At 41.5% G+C, this 19,572-nt stretch overlaps 1 protein-coding gene across 3 annotated transcripts in view; it reads right to left on the bottom strand.

Annotated features, from left to right (window-relative positions):
• Window positions 1-381: 381 nt before the first annotated feature.
• Window positions 382-19,572, bottom strand: part of CEP89 (centrosomal protein 89) — a 54,269-nt gene continuing 35,078 nt past the window's right edge. For 2 of the 3 annotated variants that reach the window (XM_069027291.1, XM_069027290.1), the window contains exons 18-19: window positions 9,992-10,161; window positions 382-2,996 (exon numbers count right to left, since the gene is read on the bottom strand). In XM_069027291.1, the coding sequence (XP_068883392.1) occupies window positions 2,759-2,996; window positions 9,992-10,161 (408 nt within the window). In that variant the 3' untranslated portion in view covers window positions 382-2,758. Of the gene's footprint in view, window positions 2,997-7,960; window positions 8,780-9,991; window positions 10,162-19,572 lie in introns of those variants that run through there. The other variant, XM_069027292.1, reaches the window with a different exon arrangement.

Raw genomic sequence — 19,572 nt, 5'->3', positions numbered from 1 at the left:
CACAGCAAAGGCTCAAAGCAGCAGCGGGGCAGGGTGGCCACAGCCCGGCCTCCAGCGGAGCAGGGAAGGTGGGCTGGGGATCCTGGGGTCTTTTCTCCGCAGAAGGAAAAAAAAACAGCCGACGAAAAAACAGCTTCCCTCTCCTGCGGGGACTGAACTCCCCACACACCCAGGTGAAACAAAAGAGTAGCCACCCCACCCTCAGTGGGTAGCTCTTTGTTTTCCTAAAGTAACCAGCAATTGTCCTCCTAGCAATTGTCCTCCTAGCAATAGTATGGGGGGAAAATTCCTTTAACAGAAGAAAAACTAGAACTTCTAAAACCCCAGCAGGAAACTGCGTATGGAGAATCACCCATGGATTTGATTAAATGTTAGCTCATATAAAGTTTAACAGCATATTTTAATGATAAGCAAATGACAAAGCAAGTGTAACATTTCTGAACGAAGTCTTAAGAGTGTCACTGTCAAGGTGCTGCCCTTTGAACCATGTATTAAAACTTACTCTAAAGAGCTGTGAAAATGTGCAGCAGGTGTGGCATAACTACAATTCTAAGACATTCCCAGATCACTTCAGTGCAAGAACAGTTAGGCCAATATTGAGAGTTTTGAAAATATTGCTTCTGTTTCTGAGGAATTACCAATACAATAATTTCCCTTGTAAAACTGCTTATTTTTACAAACTCTTAAAACATACTCAAAAGGACAATTAAAACCAGATGAGAATATTGTAAATATTAAATCAGTTCTGAGATTGTATGTGCATATTCAGAGATGCTTATATTAAAAAATATGACACGAAAGGCTTCATTTTCTAAACCTGCCTTCAAAAACATAAAAAGCTGTGGGTATAGCCATGTTCGATGCTCTTCCAGGGTCTGCATACCTGTAGATTGAGGCTTGTGTGGAAACAAGAGGAGTGTGTATGTATGTATCTAACTTACCTCTAATATTTAAGAGGTATTTCAGACCTGACATTTCAAAAATAGCTTTTTTTTTTTGGTCAAATTCAAGGAAGAGAGGAGACAGGACTGGTTTAGCAATAGCTCAACCCCAAGCCAATTTCACTTATTAATGAAGTTATTTAAGATTGTGTTTAAAAATAGTTTCTGGTTGTTATGTTGAGGCATAGAGTCCTAAAATAATCAAGTTGAAAAAGCCAGGAGAGGCTTCAAAAGGATTCAAAGGTGTAGCTCTTGTTAAGTCTCTGGGCATGGACCAAATGATACTGTGCTGTTAAGAGACTAGTTCTGTTAATCAGTGTCTTAATGACTCTGGCATGCTGAAGTTGTATCTTGATGAGCTGGTAAGCTTGTTGCACTTGTTCTATTCCTATTAAAGGAAAGTAATTAAAGCACATCTTAAAATCCTGCTTGTATATATATGACTTAGCTACTTTGGTGGTTTCCTATAATCAGGGTAGTATCTGGGTGCACTGAGATTCTGCCAGTGCTTTGAAGGTCTGTAGATTCTTTAACTTTGCACTGTACTGCAGAACCTGGCTTTGAAAGCTGTACATCTACCTGTCCGTGAACATCATGGTGTGACATGAAGTGCTGTCCCCACCCTCTCCTGAATAAAGCCATTCTGCTGAGTCACGGCCTTACTCTGAAGGAAAATGCTGCAGGAACCTTTCTAGACACAAACAAGATGTAATTCTTTTGGTATTTTAACTTGGTTTTCTGCTCTTTTTGTTAACTTTGATCAAAGCCAATGAAATTATTCATTATTTCTAATACTACACAACTATGAAAGTTACAGGGTTTTTGTATTGTTACAGTTTTCTGGTACCATTTATATTTTGTTGTGAAAATGAAGCAAAACCAAAAAGCTGATCCAGCAAGTTATATGTAAATCCAAAATAAAGTCACATAATAGTAATTACATACTACTACAAAGCTGATGTGCAATATTGTGAAAAATCAACAATTCTGAAAGCTAAGACAAATAGATGTCAATAATCTAAAGACATAAACAATAAGCACTGCTTCAGAGAATACTTTGGAAAGAAGTGGCTTTTGAAGCCACTGAATCTGAAGCAGGATGAACAAAACAATCTGGAGAAGAACTGCATCCTGTGCTGGCAGCTCATCCCCTTGGCAAAACCATGGTAGGAGCTTCCCAACACCTACAGGGTTCCTGTAAATCTACATGGTGGACAGTTGTGCATTCAGGCACCAGCAGTTGTCATGAGGATGCTTCAGTCTTGTCTGCTTCACAGTCAAGTTTTTCTCTGTCCTTGAGATGACAAGAATTTTTGGCACACGATCTAGTATAAGGACATCCTTGCATCTTAGGAAGTCAAGATGCTTCATCATGAGAAAAAGTACAAGCCACACATTTTTTTTCAGCTTGGATCATACTCCATCTGGTGTTCCAGGGAGAACTTACTGAAATTTGTCCTTTTAATTTAATAAGCACTGTCTCGCTATTCACTTGTTTTGTGACAAGGTATGTATCTGGGCTAAACACCACGCTTACCAGCTGCTTATCCTGTTAACTAGTTACTTGTTGTTAACTTAAAGCTGTATCACATTTTGTCTTAAGAAGGAATAGCCCTTTCTTCAAATACCAAAGTAATATTTTGGGCTAGATTTACACTATTCATAGTACAAGTAGAGCATATGTTGTTGTCATTTTGATGACCTTAAAAATACAGTAATTGTATTGAAGAGAGTAAACATTCCATTACATCTTGTGTTGCTGAAAAAGTCAAATTCAGGCACCAAGTTCTCTTTCTTGGATGAGATGCAGGTTCTTATCACTGGGATTCTTGCTGAATTTCATTTTTAGTAGGGGATGAATTTTTCACATCGCAATAGCTAAAATCATGTCCATAAACTAGATCCTTCTGAGAGCTTTCATCTAAGTGTGCTTCATGAACTGTGACAGCACTCCACATGTTGCTCTTCCTCAGGGATTTATGTAAGAGTTCTCTCATTCTCCTGTTTCCTTTGGCTGTGGATCCCCACATGATTTCAAGTGCCCCTTCTGTTTTCCTAGGAAAAAAATGAAGAGAAATCCTAATTTTAACAATATTTCAGCAGTACAGAATAACAGTATGTGGATAAGCAAATTAGAAATGGCCAGTATTTAGGTGCTTGAAATTATCTGATTGAAATTCATTCCTATTTTGCTTTTGAAAAAGCTCATTAAATGTAATGCTAAATAGGATATGACCAGAAAATTACCCATGTAAAATTACCCATTATTGAACCCATGTAACAAGCTGGATTAAGTCTGCACATAGAGCAGTACATGTGAGACCCAAATACCATGACTACCACTCTCCACCGACTTGGGCTCCCTCGTGACCACAGCTCTGCTTCCCACATAACACTGCCCCTTCTGCCCAGAGCACTGTGCTCTCCACTCCAAGGCCCAAAGGGTCTGATCAGAGTGTCAGACTCTGTGCTCAGCTAATGCATCTTTGTGGGAACCAAACAAAAGTGCTATAAACTTAGAAGGTAGACAAAGCCCAAGAACTTGGGTTTCCTTTGACTCCTAGTGTATGTCAAAATACAAAATAATAAAGAAATGAAGATCAATTGATGTGGAAAGCATAGCTGTTGCATGGAAAATGAGCACACATTTTAGTACTATTAGACTAATACAGTCCCCTCGAGGGCACTTCCTGAAGCACTGAATAGAACTAGCCTTCTATACAAATTGTCCCCAATACCAGGCTCTAAAATCAAGAAACAAGTCAATGCCGAACATAAATGAGTTGAGAGTAAATGCTGTCATTTACATGTCTACATTGAGGGCAAAAGGTGTACACTAGAAAATACAGAATCAGTACAGCTTACAGAATCCTTAGTGATCGATAACATTGAGAATGAAGTGATGAAAAGTGGCCCAGACATAGTACCAGCCCACTTTGTGTTTCACCTTATGACTGGATCTATAGATGGAAGATAAAATAACCTTATGCAGAAGGGCTTAAGATTATTCTTTTACATACTGCTTGGAATGAACTTTTGGTGGTGGAGATCAGTAACCATTGAGAATGGAATTAAAGCAAAAGGTGGCAGGTGAAAGCAGTACAATTGGCTAACAGTTCAAGACTTTGCCCAAGAACGTGAGAAGCCACAGGTAGTGGGTTGGACCTTTCCTTTTCTGCCAAGTCACTAAAAAGCCATTGAGAAGCAATCTCTCATTTTTGAAACACCAAAACTGTAGATGACTTTGTTCTCACAAAGTATATTTCTCCAAGACTGTCTAATACTACCAGTGCCCAGAGTATGCTTCAAAATGCTTTACACAATGGCATTTACCATTATCCTCAGCCTACATTTGGGGGAGATTTGAGGCATATACACCACATGACTGAACTCCCTCAACTGACAGTCCTCAGTTTCACTCATTGGTTGATCTTGGCCCTCTGTATTGTGATCTTGGAACATTTTCAGCATCTTGTTTTTAAGTGAACTTGTACATCTTGATAGGGACACAGTCCTGTTCTCTGTTGTCCCTTGTCTTTAATTGGAGTCTTCAGGCACTGTGCACAGCACTCTTATGTTTGACAATTAATACACAAGAGCTTAATCTGGTTTATCATTATTGTAGTACAGATCATTACCCAGGGTTTACTTCATCTGCTAATTTCTGAAATTGAGACTTCTTTGGTTTTTTACGGTTGTTTCACTGTTAATGCTTTCATGGGCCTAAGGCATAGAAAATTTGAAGTAAGATTATGAAACTAAAGATCACCAAGTTCTGAATTATACATTAATGCTGTCAGCATGCCTGACAAATAGGATTGCCATTTTCAGTCCATGTGTTCAGTTTAATGGCAACTGCATTGATTTTAGAAAAAAATTAGTTCAAAGAGGTTAGTTTAAAAGTGTCCTCATGCTTAAAATTACTTCAGTAGAAAGAAAACAGATACCTTTAGAGGTAGCAGTTTATCTAAACTCTTCTTGGAAGACTAATTTTTAAACAGAGCTGAGACATGAAGAGCCAGAGTGCTAACTGACTTGGCTTTGGAATGAGCAGTCAGAGCGCCTGCTGCACACACAGCACACTGCAGTCACAGGTAAGGCTTTTCAGTGTGGCACAATGTACTGCTTCATAGTTCAGCTATTCTCCAGGTGGGCATCTGAGAAGAAGCAGTTGCATCCCAAGTGTAGTTACACAAGGGGATTTTGTTTGAAAATTCTGACCTGATGGAAATTTAAAAATGCATTCAGCAGAATGGGTTGGGGAGAAGGTGTCTTAATTCTTGCTAGTCACAACCTCCCTTCCCTTAAGGAATTTGGATTACAGAGCAGCTTGGTTAATACAGCTGCTGATGGTCTGTACATTCTTCTCAACACCAAAATTTCCTTGCCTCTACAGCTGGTTTGCCTCTTAAAACAAAAGTCTTTTCCACTTGGCATTTAAAACTAGATACATGCTCTGTTTAGATACATGAGCTGTTTCCAGGTGTCTTTAGTCAAAAGGCATTAAGTTTATTTCTTCTTAATGTAGGCTGTTATTATTTAAATAAGTAAAAATAAAAATTTCATTCAACCCGTAACCTAGCCAAAATGTAAGATTATATATCTTGTTGAGAGTAAGCAAAATGCCAATGCCCACTGATGTTTGATGAAAAAATTACCAGAAGTAGGTTCTGAAAGCAGATTCTTCTTTACAAAAGACAGTTTTCTGCCCTCATTGAACTAAATTAATTCAGCCTTAATCTCAGAATCTTATTTGGGCTGGCTCAAGAATTTATTTTCATCTATCCTGTAACAGTTTATTTAAATATTTCTTATCACAAAGATCAACAGTTTTTATTATGGTTATAATTTCATATGTCACCTCACAGGTAAGACAGCTCCTCCCCCTTGCCTATGCACAACTGCAAAGCTTTTCTGCTGTTGACCTTCTTCTAAGGACAGTTTAATGCACTTTCAAACCTGCCTTCTGCATCCAAAGCACAGCAGCTGTAACTACCTTGAAGTACTGTTTATTTGCAGAAGTCTTATGAAATAAACTTTGACCTAGAAAACTCATAAAGGTAAGTGTCCTGTCAAATTACTGGAAACATTTATGAACCTGTTTTTTAACCCTAGGATCCCATCATGAACTTCATTTATTATCTCAAACCTCTTCCTTAAGGAAAGGTATGTGATATTGATCTCTCTTAAGGTTACTCAGTGACTAATATTAAAGATGTCACTATCAGCTGCCTGAAGAACAAAATGCTACTGCTTTCTTATCAGTTGCTTTAGGTGAAAGGTTGCTGTGAATTTGCAGTATTGTCTAGCAAAGGCTGTAATTACTGAAAAGGCTCTTGTCATGGGTTAGCAAGCATAGTCCCAGAAGTGATGTTCTTGCAAAGGGGGGCTTACAGCTTCCTCTGTGACCTGACCTGACAGAACCTATCAGCTGGCCTGTTTGAATATGGACAATTCTTTAAGTCACTTAAAGTTGTGACGCCTCTGTGATCCACACTTAAGAACAGACAAACCCTGGGGGCAGAGGCCTGTCTCGATTCCGGTGCTGGGACGCTGCGGGCCCCGTGTGGGGGCTGGCGGGCCCAGCCCAGGCCCTGCTCGGGCCAGGCCGGGCCGGGCCACGGCCATCCTGGAGCCGACGGGCCCTGTCCCACCTGCGGAACCCCCCCTTCCCTCCATCCCTGCTGTGAGCAGCCGGAGCGGCCCGGCTCCCCCTCTCCAGTGTGGCCAAGATTCAGCTGAAGCTGCCCTGTGTCCAGCAAAAGAACATGGGAGCAACAGCGATAAGCGACATTCCAGCTGCAAGGCCTGTGTGAGAATAACCCTTTTAGTGCTGTGAAGAGCTGAAAACCTGAGGGAAGAGAAAGAGGAGATGCTTAAAGCTGAAATTCTGTTGTAAAGCTATGATGCATCAGAGTACCCGTTGTAATTTCATGAAGGCATGGAGGGGGAGGAGAAGTGTTCTGAAGGTGTGGTATGATTTTTTTTTTCTTCTTTTAGGTCTGTTAATAAACTTCTTTATATTCTTTCAAGTTTGGTGCCTGTTTTGCGTTTCTCCTAATTCTTATCTCACAGAAGGTAAACAGTGATGAGTATTTTGGAACAAACCACTACACTAAATTGGTGTTTCTGCTCGGTTACAAAGCAAACCCACTACAGCTCTACAGAGCAGCTTCTAGGAAGGGAAATCTACATATCTTTAGAAGTTTTTTTATGTATCAAAAGTACAACTACATCTGTGTTTCTTTTTGAAAACCAAGTAGAAAAATTCTCATCCCTTGGATGCAATGGGTAAGTACTGGAACTCCTGGTGTTTTGTCCTGAGGTGAAAGAATGCAGGAGGGGAGAAAATTTCAAAGGCAAGTCATCTCTGTTATGTTTGATGAAAGCCCATGCTAGTTTGGATGTCAACTTGTTAAAAACAGAATGATCAGAGAAACAGCACATGAATATTGCTACTTTGCCTACACATGCATTACTTTTGACCATGCTGTGACTGCAGCAACTCCACCTCTGGGCACACAAGGGGCTGTGTAATGTGCTGTGACCTGCCACCACTCAGGTGTGCTGCGCTCCTGTCCAGGTTAATAAGGTGGGGCTGCTCATTTCTGTGCAGGGTCTCACTGAAAGAATGGTGCTGTTTGCAGATCTGAATTGGGACGTTCCTTTGCTTTACAAGAAAACTTACCAGCAACAATAGGTACAGTATGCTTTTATGATAAAGAATTTTATGGTGGTAGCTAAGTCAGACTTGCCCCAATTTCCTAACTCCATATTGTTAAATTAAATGCAAGAGCAAAATAAATTATATGAAAGAGTTTTCTGTCTTCACCTGCTTACAGTGATTCACCATACCTTCAGCTAGATTTTAAAGTAAACTGGCTTTTCTGCTTAAAATGTGGCATGCTACTTTGATTTCCATTACCTAACAGTAAAATTAGAGAATAAATTAGAAATTAGAGAATAAATATTTATTGTATGCACTTATCTTAATGTCTATGTAGGCATTTTGCACAGAAACATTATCAGCTAGACAGTATTCTGGACTAAAATTCTGCTCTGTAAACACAGCTAGTCACAATAAATCTAAATGTTTGGTACTTTCCTAGCACTAGCGACTTTGGTTGCCAAGCTACAGATGATGAGCAACATCTCAACTACAAATAATTTTCCCTTCCTTACTCCTGTGACTGTGTGGAGGGAAGGGAGAGAGAAAATAATTAGCCTTGTAAAATCAGAAATATACAAAGCTGACCAAAATACATGTTTAATTTCTGGCTGATAGGCATAAAAGAGTAGATGCATATTTGGATTACCTTGGGAAACTACTTTATATTGCAGTACTTGAGAAGAATAATGGAATATGAAGAAACTAGCTCATATGAAAAGTATCAGCCATGGTGTTAGTTAGTTTTATTGATTTTGTTTCACAAGCATAAAAATTTATTATTTCTTATATAGGTGTAGAACTCAGCTGACTTATCAGTAACATTTTTTTTTAATCTACATTTTTTTTAGATAGTAATCAAAGGAAAATAGTGAATCATGAGGTTAACCAAAATACCACTTGAAAGATGACTCTAAAAATTCTTTTTTACTTTTAGAGTTGTGTTCATTATATTATATTCTAATAATCACTGTTAAGATTCAACTACACCAGAAAAAAGCAGTCACCCATCACACTGTTCATTAATGCTGGAGCCTCGAGAAATGAAAGATGTATCTTGCTGGGGTTCATCTTGGGCTTGTTTCCATAAACCACTTTTCTTCATCATCATACAGTTAAATGGACTACAGTGGTGTAGTTCCAGGTGCAAATCTTGTTTCTTAAAAGTCAGCTGCAAGTATTAATTGTGTGTGTTTACTGAAGAAAAAATGACTTAATTTAGACTGAAAAGGTAAAAGTGGTATAGTATACTGTATGGAAAGTGTAATTAGTTATTTTACACATCTGTGTTACACCATCTAATTTGCCTACTTTGGGGCTATAAGGGTGAGTTTTGAACGATCCATATTTTGGGACTTCAAACTATGGTCTATCCTATGTTGAAAAAAAATCCTCTTTATTTAATTGCTGTTCTCGACAGTAAAAAATTGTAACATGAGCCTAGCAATATGAAAGGCACTTAATTAGTTAAAAATCCTAAATAACTATTTCCAGAGAAATGTGGATCCGTTCAATCTGGTTTTTAATGTAAATTTCAGAGATTAATGGAGTGTTCATTGTACAACTCTGCTACTTACACCTGTTTAATTGCACTGTATAAAGTAACCGAGGAACTGTGCTGATATAAAGGTAGATGATACCAAGCCTTTTTTTTTCTATTGTCTGTCAAAATCTATTTAAATCTATTATTTCACAATGGCAGTGATGACTTGAGAAATGACTGCTTTATTTTTTTCAGTTGTAAAACAGTTTTTCCTTTATGCTGATAATGTGAATGTGCTATGAAGCTTTCCACTGTCAGAGGGAAAAAACAGCCTTAAAGGACTCTATATTCAAAGGATATTTCAACACTGCAGTCATAATCTTCTATAAATCTGTTAAATTATATTTTCTTCTCTTCATTTTGCATATAGCCAATCTAAGTCACTTATTAATAGGTCAGTAAGATAGATTCAGAACAGAACAGATCTTTCTCATTAGATTCCCTTAATACCCTACTATTCTGAAAACTGTTCAGGGGTGTGAATGGGAAAGTGTTCATTAGCAGAAGGTGCTATTACATAAATTAACATATATCTTGATTTATAGAATCCTTTCAAATTATCGAAGATTCTCTCAGATTGATATCCTTCTAAAGAAGTCTTAAAAACAGCAGTAGCCATCTAGAAGAAATTCCTCCTTCAAAAGATGTTTCCTGGAGCTGGGAACTATGAGCAGGGTTTCAGCATTTTCAGTATAGCTAAAATGAGTGAGTAAAGCAACCTGGAACATACCACGCGAGACTCTGCTGGAAAGTGAGCACTGGTGGCTGTGTGCAGGTGCTCTCCCTTGTCCCTTTACCTGTTGGACCTACTTGGATTGCTCCTGGCTGTGCCCCACTCACCTGTTTTGCTCCAGTACTTCATTGAGGGTTTCCTGTTTGTCCTGCAGCAGATGCTGCAGGTGCTTCTTTTCTTGCTCATACTGAGCAGTCTTCCTGGAAAATTCTTTCTCCTGCTCAGTCATCTTAAGACTGATATCTCCAAGCTTCCCAGCTGCTTTCTTTTTATATACCTATAAGGATTAAGTTAATAGAAAAAAATGGGATTATGGGAGAAATAAGGACAAATCATTACCAACAAAAGAAACAGCTAGAGATACTGATTTTCAGTTTAATCTTTACATCAATGCTGCCTTGCTTAATTATGTCAGGTAGGTTGCATTATGGGATTTTTTTAACCTATTTGTTAATTGGAAGGTATTACACTTCATTTTGTTCTGCATATAAAACTAGTGTGTACAATGAATACCATACTGTATGTTTGTTTTATAGTGAACAGAATTACCCGCAAAAAAAGGTTTGTTTTCCAAGATGCAAAGCTACATTTTACAGCTCACCACTTGCTGAACAGTACATATCAGTACATACCAAGAAAAAGTGTTTCTGTTTTGTTAGTTGTTTAATCTTAATACTAAGAGGAAGAAAAGAATAGCTTTGCTTGTTGCTTCACATAACAGTCCTTCTGTCCAGTGAAGCACAAGTGATTTTTTGATCAATGGCTCTAACAACTAAATGATAACTAATGATTGGTGTCATCTCAAAAAAAAGAAAACAATTTTTGTACAAAGTAACTTTGCTTTCTGACATAACATCTCCATTAAATTGCATAAGCACACAAGAAACTGAAAAATATTGTTTGTGTATTGTTACACATTTCTAGATGCTGCTGGTCTTGACAATACCAAAATCCAATATTAATTTTTAGTCTCATGATTACAAACAGAAGGCTAAAACTGTTATTTTCTCTGCAGAGTATGATGTTTCCTACAGGCTATAGAACAGAGTTTTGGGATGGAAACACTGCCTTTAATAAAACCGTAAGCTAATTTAGTGAAGCTTTGAAAATACTGCTATTTATGTCTTGCTAATACAACATTTTCTCTCAGGTGCTAATCACTAAGGTTTTATCTTAATCTGAAATGGGGGAGAAAGATTTGAGTTTGCCTTTTAGAGGAATTTTTAAAAAGGCATTTTTAGACGTGCTGTAAATAAGGCTATATAATCCTTTCCACAAACTGTTTCCTTTCTGGCTCTTGCAAAATGTGTCACTGTGGAGTTTAATTTTCTAGAAGTAATAGGACAATAATAGATAATAATATTTACCTAGAATATTAGTGATTCAATACTTAAGGTTGACTTACATAGGGTTTTTATCCTAACTTTTCCCTGACAGTTCTAATAGAATAAGAAGCCTGCAAGTTAACCAGTCACATCACTCAACTTTATAGATTCCCAGAGAAGTCTTCAAAATGCAGAGTAATGCTATGGAAGGCTAAAGGCAAACAAGTTCCTTCTGAACAGAAGGTTGGTCAGAGCCAGCCTAGAAGAAGTGCAGAGTATAAGGAAACAGCTGAACTTTCCCCTCTGTCAGAAGCTCCAGCATCTGTCAGGTTGTAGTGGGTTGAACCTGAGTTAATGGACAGTCTTTTAGACTAATGACGCTTCTCACAATTTACATATTTAAACCACACGGAATGGCGGGAATTGCCTTTCATTCCAGCTCTCCTGCGGGAGGGGGGGGGTCTCGGAGCCTCCGGGCCCCGCCGGGCTGGGCCGGGGCCCCTGCCCTCTCCCCTTTTCCCAGCGCTGCGGCACGGACCCTGGGTCACTGGGGGGAATTGTCCCAGAGCCGCAGGCAGCTAAAACCAGCCATGGACTGCCACGCAGCTAAAGCCAGCCATGGAGTGCCACAGAGCTAAAGCCAGCCATGGACTGCCACAGAGCTAAAACCAGCCATGGACTGCCACACAGCTAAAACCAGCCATGGACTGCCACAGAGCTAAAGCCAGCCATGGACTGCCACAGAGCTAAAGCCAGCCATGGACTGCCACGCAGCTAAAACCAGCCATGGACTGCCACAGAGCTAAACCCAGCCATGGACTGCCACAGAGTTAAAGCCAGCCATGGACTGCCACACAGCTAAACCAGCCATGGAGTGCCACACAGCTAAACCCATCCGGCGCGGCTCCCTGGCACCGGCGGGTCCTTCTCCTCTCCGTTCGGGGCCGGCGGGGCCGGCGGAGCCAGCGGGAGCCGGCGGAGCCTCCTGTCTGCAGCCAGCACACTCCGCGCTGAACTGAAGAGGACACCACGCAGCCAGCAGCACAAAGGGAGCGAGGCTTTCTCCACCGTAAAGCCCGAACAAGAACACTCTTCAACGTGGCGGCTTCAGAGTCAGAGAGAAAGATAAAATGAGTCCCGTGAGACGAAGCTGAGCATGGCGACGGGAGAAAAGAGGGCGGTGCCGCGATTCTCGCACGTAGCTTAAAAAGCTTTCTGCAGGCCGTGGTAAGAAACTGTAACATCACAAACTGTTTGTCTCCTTGATCCATTTGAAGTACATGGGGGGATGAAAAGTTCACGTGTGGCCTATGGAAATTATGAAGAGTGCCTATGCCAGGCTACAAAGAAGCACTGAGAGGCTTTTTAGCGACTTGTGGCGAAAAAAAGCCTTTGTGTTCAGGCCAAAGTAACTCATCCTTAAAAAGATTAATAACCCCATGTGATGGCCTATGTTTGGCAGTGTGAAGGAACTGTGAGATTTTTCATGGAAGAGATGTTTTACATCACAGCAGATTGTTTCTTTCCGGGCGGGTCTGCTGTTGGTGGCAGTTTGGAAACCATGTGGAGCTGAAAAAAAACCTTTTTCCCTTAAGCATATGAAAGAGACTTATCAAGAACTGCAACACTGACTAACATCCCATGTTACCCTTTGTGTGAGTTGGGTAAAAGGAGGAAAGTGCTGGAAAGGGGGAGGGGGTTTGCTTTAATTTCTTGTTATTTCTCTTTACTTTTAATTCTATTAGTAATAAAACTTCCTTTGTACTGCAACTGATTAAGGTTTATGCCTGCTTTGCTTTCTTCTAATCCTTATCTCATAGAGGGAGAATAATTAAGTGGGGGATATTTTGAGCCAAACCACTACACTAAATTGGTGTTTCTGCCCAGCTTCGAACTGAACCCCACTACACAGGTCCAGCTTGGGGTGCAGGACCTGAAATGCCCTCTGTAGGTGAGAAGCCCATAATAATTTCAAAGAACAAGAGAAAAGTTCCTCTCTCAATTTTATCACGAAAAAGGGCTGGTGAAGTGTAGCATTGGTGAAACCCCGTTTTTCATCAGGTGGTCACTGACTATTCAGCTACCGGGCGGTCTGTGTTCTAAGCTGAGGTCTGTGTTTTAAGCTGCACTCTGCCTCAGATGCTTCAGGCCTCTGGCTCCTCCATATCCCACAGCTGCCTCTGTTGGCTCTGCACTCCTGCTCTACCTTTGCCAACTGAAGCTGAGTCTTTGCTGGCTGCAAAATCAAAGGGCAAAAGTGTACCTTTTCCTTACGGCCATATTATTATAGTCTGAAACTAGATATGAGTGATACATAGTTCTGATCTTGCCTCTATGGAGGGATTATAATTAAGTCTGTGTAAAATGCAGCCTGGGCAGGTCGGGCTGGTTCTGGACACACTGACGTGTAGCTGCTGGCACTTAGAGAGCCTTCAAAGCAGGCTATTACCTTTGAATTGTTAAAGACAACCTATTAATGTTTTCTGAAGTGAAGCAAGTAGCAGCAAACGGACTGGTTGAGATGACAGTTTTCAGGATGAGGATATTAACACATAGCTCGAAGTCATAATATTTTCCTCTAGAGCTGGATAGGGCATGCCATGGCCAAGGTCACGGCATCCAATGTACATAGTAAGCAAGATGAGGAATGATCATGGATGCAGGTGCTGGTACTGAAGAGGACATAATTTACACTCTTCTAAAGTCGTTTCAGGAAGGTATCCTCTTCATCACCATAGTTCTGTTACACCTTTTGTACTGAATTACAAGCTGAAAGTTGGAGAACTCTGAATAAACAGCCAACAAAACATTATTTCTACAAACAAGCTGCTGGCTATGATACATGCAATGATCTGGTCATTTGTTGAAGTAAGAAAGATATTTTCTGTCAATTGCATTTTCTCCCATTGTTTACCAGTAAAATTAGTATTGTCCCTTTCAAAAGAGAGCAAAGTACCATCTGAAGAAAACTGTCCCACTTCTCTATAGAAAATGTTATAATTCTGATCCTCACAGAACAGCCCTGTAATGGAAGTACTGATGAATTTTTACTGTGTGCCAATTTTCTCCCATGGCACCTAAAAACTTCTAAAATATTTTAAGATCACTGACAATTATCTTCAGGGCTGTGTAAAAAAGTCATACATGGGGGTTTCCTCCTTAGTAGTAGAAGATGACAGTGCTTGTATTTATAGCCTTCCCAGAACAACTGGACTGGGACAACTGAAAAGTGACAGCCTATATATTCAGAAGGTTTAGTGAAAGTTTTGTCAGACAGTACTGTGGTGTTAATAGGGGAAAAATACTTCCTCTATTCTCAGTGAAAAAGATGTGGGAAAACTGTAGAAACTTTTAAATTCAAAAGCCAACAAAATCAATATTTTGGGAAAAATATTAATATTTTTGGAAAAAGTTAATATGTAGTATTATGTGCTAGAGTAAATAAGCTTCCTTATTTGCAGATTGATATTGGCACAGAGATGAACAGTAAATAGTTGGGAAAGCAATAAAAAGGGAAAGGATTTATACTGGAGAATCTTCAAAACTGTATGTCCAAAGGTATAAGAGAATTGTCTGTACATGACCTTTGACAAGAAATAATCTAGTATTAAATGGAACACTGGTAATAGGAACATTGTCTCCTTCAAGTGTGCTGGCATCAGCAACCGGTTATACAGACACGAAGTTGCGCAATGAGTACACGTAGTTCTGAAATACACAGCTCCTCAGTGATCAGGCAGGAAGTGTTAGGAATAAATCTTTATTGCTTTCTCTTCACTAATGACAATTTTGTACTCTAAATGCAATAGGTAGCAAAATGGCAGAAAAAAAATTAAGGCTGAACTAGTAAACTTGCATGAAAATGAGGGCAGTTACAGTAGGAGATGCTAGATGGTAGGTATCTTCAGTACAAAGGTTGTTTCTGTTTTTACTAAAACCTCATGACTAACAAAATTATTATCAAATAGAGATTCAGAATCAATGAACTTGTTGTAATCTAAATTATTTTTTTAACAGTGTGTGCATAATTTAAAGATTATAACGCAGTGAAGGAAAGGAAAAGGTGTCTAATGATGAACTGGAGTGCAAATTCTGTTACCAGAGATTTACTGCTCACGGTTCTATGTCCAAAATCTTGGATTGTTTTCACAGAATTTATACTAGATGTTTGACTAAAATACTTCATAAAAACCACAGATTTTCCTGTGTGATCTGTCCCTTTTGCATGAAGTTGAAGGACTCCCTGATGAGACAAACATTATGTCCAAGCTCATATTAAAAGAGAAAACAGTGTGGAATTCTGACTGTAAAGAAGTAGTTTTAATACCAGAAAAATTTGCTTCCTCTAATTCTTGCCATGGATCATAAATATGCTTGGTAATTACAATTATGGAAGTACAAAGAGACCCCCAGCCAAAGTACTGGCTCAGGTTATCATGCTGACCATGGCACTGAATCAGTATCTCTCAGTTTACAGAATCACAGACTAAACTAGCTTGGAAAAGACCTTTGAGATGATGACCTAACCTCACCTTATGAACTAAATCATGGCACTGAGTGCCATATCCAGTCTTCTCTTAAACAGCTCCAAGGATGGTGACTCTACTACCTCCCTGGGCAGCCCATGCCAATGCCCCATCACTCCTACTGTGAAGAATTTTTTCCTAATGCCCAGCCTAAACCTCCCCTGGTGCAGCTTAAGGCTGTGTCCTCTTGTCCTGTCACTGATTGCCTGGGAGAAGAGACCAACCTCCACCTGACTACAATCTCCTGTCAGGGATGTGTACAGAGTGATAAGGTCTCCCCTGAGCCTCCTTTTTCCCAGGCTAAACAACCCCAGCTCCCTCAGCTGCTCCTCACAGGACTTGTGTTCCAGACCCTTCACCAGCTGTGTTGCCATCCTCTGGACACTTTTGAGCATCTCAATGTCCTTCCTAAATTGAGGGGCCCAGAACTGGACACAATGCTCAAGGTGCAGCCTCACCAGTGCCAAGTACAGGGGAAGAATGACGTCCCTCGTCCTGCTGGCCACAGTGTTCCTTATACAGACCAGGATGCCATTGGCCTTCTTGGCCACGTGGGTACACTGCTGGCTCATGTCCAGCTGCTGTTGACCAGTACCCCCAGGTTTCTTTCTGCCTGGCCACTGTCCAGCCACTCCGTTCCCAGCCTGCAGGGGGTTATTGTGGCCAAGTGAAGGACTCAGCACCTGGACTTGTTAAATCTCACATTGTTGTATTCAGCCCATCTATCCAACCTGTCCAGGTCCCTCTGCAGAGCCCTCCTACCTCCTACCAGCAGATGGACACTCGCACCCAGCTTGGCGTCATCTGTAAATCTGCTTATGGTGGACTCAATCCCCTCATCCAGATCATCATGGAAGATACTAAACAGGACTGGCCTCAACACTGATCCCTGGGGGGACACCACTAGTGACTGGCTCCCAACTGGATGCAGCACCATTCACCACCGCTCTCTGGGCCCGGCCATCCAGCCAGTTCTTAACCCAGTGAAGAATGCACCTGTCCAAGCTGTGGGCTGCCAGCTTTTCCAGGGGCATGCTGTGGGAGATGGTGTCAAAGGCTTTGATGAAGTCCAGGTAGCCAGTATCCTCAGCCTTCCCTGCATCCACCATGTGGGTCACCTGGTCATAAAAGGAGATCAGGTTGGTCAGGCGTGACCTGCCCCTTCTAAAGCCATGCTGGTTGGGTCTGGTCCCCAGGCCATCCTGTAGGTGCTGTGTGATGGCACTCAGGATGATCTGTTCCATAATCTTGCTGGGCACCGAGGTCAGGCTGACAGGCCTGGAGTTACCCAGATCCTCCTTCCAGCCCTTCTTGAGAACAGGCTTCCTCAAATTCTTTGGCCACCTTACAAATTCATTGGCCAGCTTAGTCATCTGGGCCCTCCCTGGTGAGTCAGGATTGATGATATATGGAGAGCAGCTTCACAGACTCATCTGCCAGTTCCCTCATCACCCTAGGATGGATCCATCTGGTCCCATAGACTTGTGAGCATCTAAATTGCTCAGCAGATCTCTGACTGCTTCCTCCTAGATTACTGGGGGGCTATTCTGCTCCCTGTCCCCATCTACCAACTCAGGAGGACAGTTGTCCTGAGAGCAACCTGTCTTAGTGCTGAAAATTGAGGAAAAAAGGTGTTATGTACCTCTGCCTTTTCCTCCCTGCATCCAATAAAATATGGAGGTTTTCCTTGCCCCTCCTTTTGCCAGTAATATATTTACAAAAATATTTTTTATTATCCTTCATAGAAATGGCCAGATTAAGTTCTAATTGGGATTTTGCCTCTCTAATTTTTTTCCTACATCACCTAGCGATATCCTTAAACATTTCCTGAGTTACCTGCCTCTCTTTCCAAAGGTGATACACCCTTTTTTTCCCCTTAGTTCCTTGAAAAGCTCCTTGCCCATCCAGGCCAGCTCATCTTTTGGCACATAGGGACAGTCTGTTCCTGTGCCTTCAAGACTTCTTTCTTGAAGTATGTCCATCCTTGCTGGACTCCTTGTTTTTAAGGGCTGCTTCCCAAAGAACTCTCCAAATCAGTCTCTTGAATAGGCTGAAGTCTGCCCTCTGGAAGTCCAGGGTGGAAGTCTTGTTAATGCCCCTCCTTGTTTCACTGTATACTGAAAACTATTATTTCATGGTCACTTCCCCAGCGGTCCCTAACCATCACATCTCCCACCAGCCCTTCTCTGTTTGTAAACAGCAGGTCTAAAAGGGCCCCACCCCTACTAAACTTGCTCACCAGCTACAAGAAGAAGCAATCCTCCATACACACTAAGAACCTCCTAGATTGCCTCTTCTCTGCTGTGTTGAGTTCCCAGCAGATACCTGGCAGGTTAGTTACCTACAAGAACAAGTGCTGGCAAGCTTGAAACATCCTCCAGCTGCTCGAAGAATAACACATGCACCTCTTCAGCCTGGTTGGGTGGTCTATAACAGACTCCCACCAAGATGTTGGCTTTCTTGGCCTTCCCCATGATTCTTACTCATAGGTACTCAACCTTATTGTCAGTAATCTCAAGTTCCATGGTGTTGAGAGCCTCCCCAATATCCAGAGCCATGCTTCCACCTCTTCTCCCTTGCCTGTCTCTTCTGAAGAGCTTGTAGCCATCCATTGCAGCACTCCAGTTATGCGAGTCATCCCACAACATTTCTGTGATGGCAACTGTGGCACAGCTTTGCTGCTGTACCAAGGCCTCCAGCTCCTCTTATTTGTTACCCATGCTGTGTGTGTTAGTGTACATGCACTTCAGCTGGGCTGACTCTGGCTTGCCACCCTTGGGCTTGTTTCTGGAGAGCCTGGTTGCATCCCCTTCCCCTTCAAACCTGGTTTAAAGCCCTCCCAATCAAACCCACCAATTCATGTGCTAGAATCCTTTTGCCCTTGTTAGATAGATGGAGCCCATCTGGCTCCAGCAGGCCAGGTGCTGTCAAAGCTGCCCTATGATCAAAACCCCACAAATTCTGCTGATGGCACTAGCCCTTAAGCCATTCATTGATAATGTGGGCTTTCCCATTCCTTTCATCATTCATCCTTGCTACTGAAAGAACTGAGCAGAACACCACAATGCTTCTGCCCCATCAACCAATCAACCCAGAGCCTTGAAGTCCTTTTTAATTACCCTGGTGCCCTTCTTGTCAACCTCATCACTTGCCAGCCTGGACAACCAGCAGTGGGTAATAATCCGAGGGCTGAATTAGCTCAGGGAGTCTCCTGGTGATATCCCATACCTGGACCCCAGGGAGCCAGCAGACTTCCCTGTGGGATGGGTCTGATTGACATACAGGTCCTTCTGTTCCTCTCAGAAAGGAGTCACCTACTACAACTACCCTTCTTTTCTTCTTAATACAAGAGGTTGTGATCTGTCTGGCAGACGAAGTATAATCGGGAGGCTCTCTGGGCAGATTATTTTCTTCAGTGTCATCCACCTGACCCTCTCAATCTCAATAGGACCTTGTACCTATTCTGTAAGGGCACCTGGGAAGTGATGGGGGCCAGGAGGGAATTTTATTACTGCCCTGAGTGTGGGCCCATTTCCATTCTCCCCCCTCTACTACATTTCCTACTTCTGCCTGATGGTAAGAAGCATGGGATGGGGCTCCTCTGATTCCTGCAGGGCTTCTCTAAGGGTTGGAAGGGTGTAACTCCGCCAGTCTATTTCTCTTTCACTTTCCCTAATAGTCCTTAGCCTTTCTACTTCTTCCTTAAGCTCTGCCACCAGAGCAGATCATTCACCTGTTCACACTGCACGCAGGTGTCTTTTGCACTATCCTCTGATACTACCACCAGGCTCAGACATTCTCTGCAGCCAGAGGTCTGGACAGCTGCATACTTCTTGG

This window comes from Aphelocoma coerulescens, chromosome 11 (genome assembly GCF_041296385.1).
Source record: "Aphelocoma coerulescens isolate FSJ_1873_10779 chromosome 11, UR_Acoe_1.0, whole genome shotgun sequence".
NCBI classification, from domain to species: domain Eukaryota; kingdom Metazoa; phylum Chordata; class Aves; order Passeriformes; family Corvidae; genus Aphelocoma; species Aphelocoma coerulescens.
This window is presented reverse-complemented; position numbering and strand designations above follow the sequence as displayed.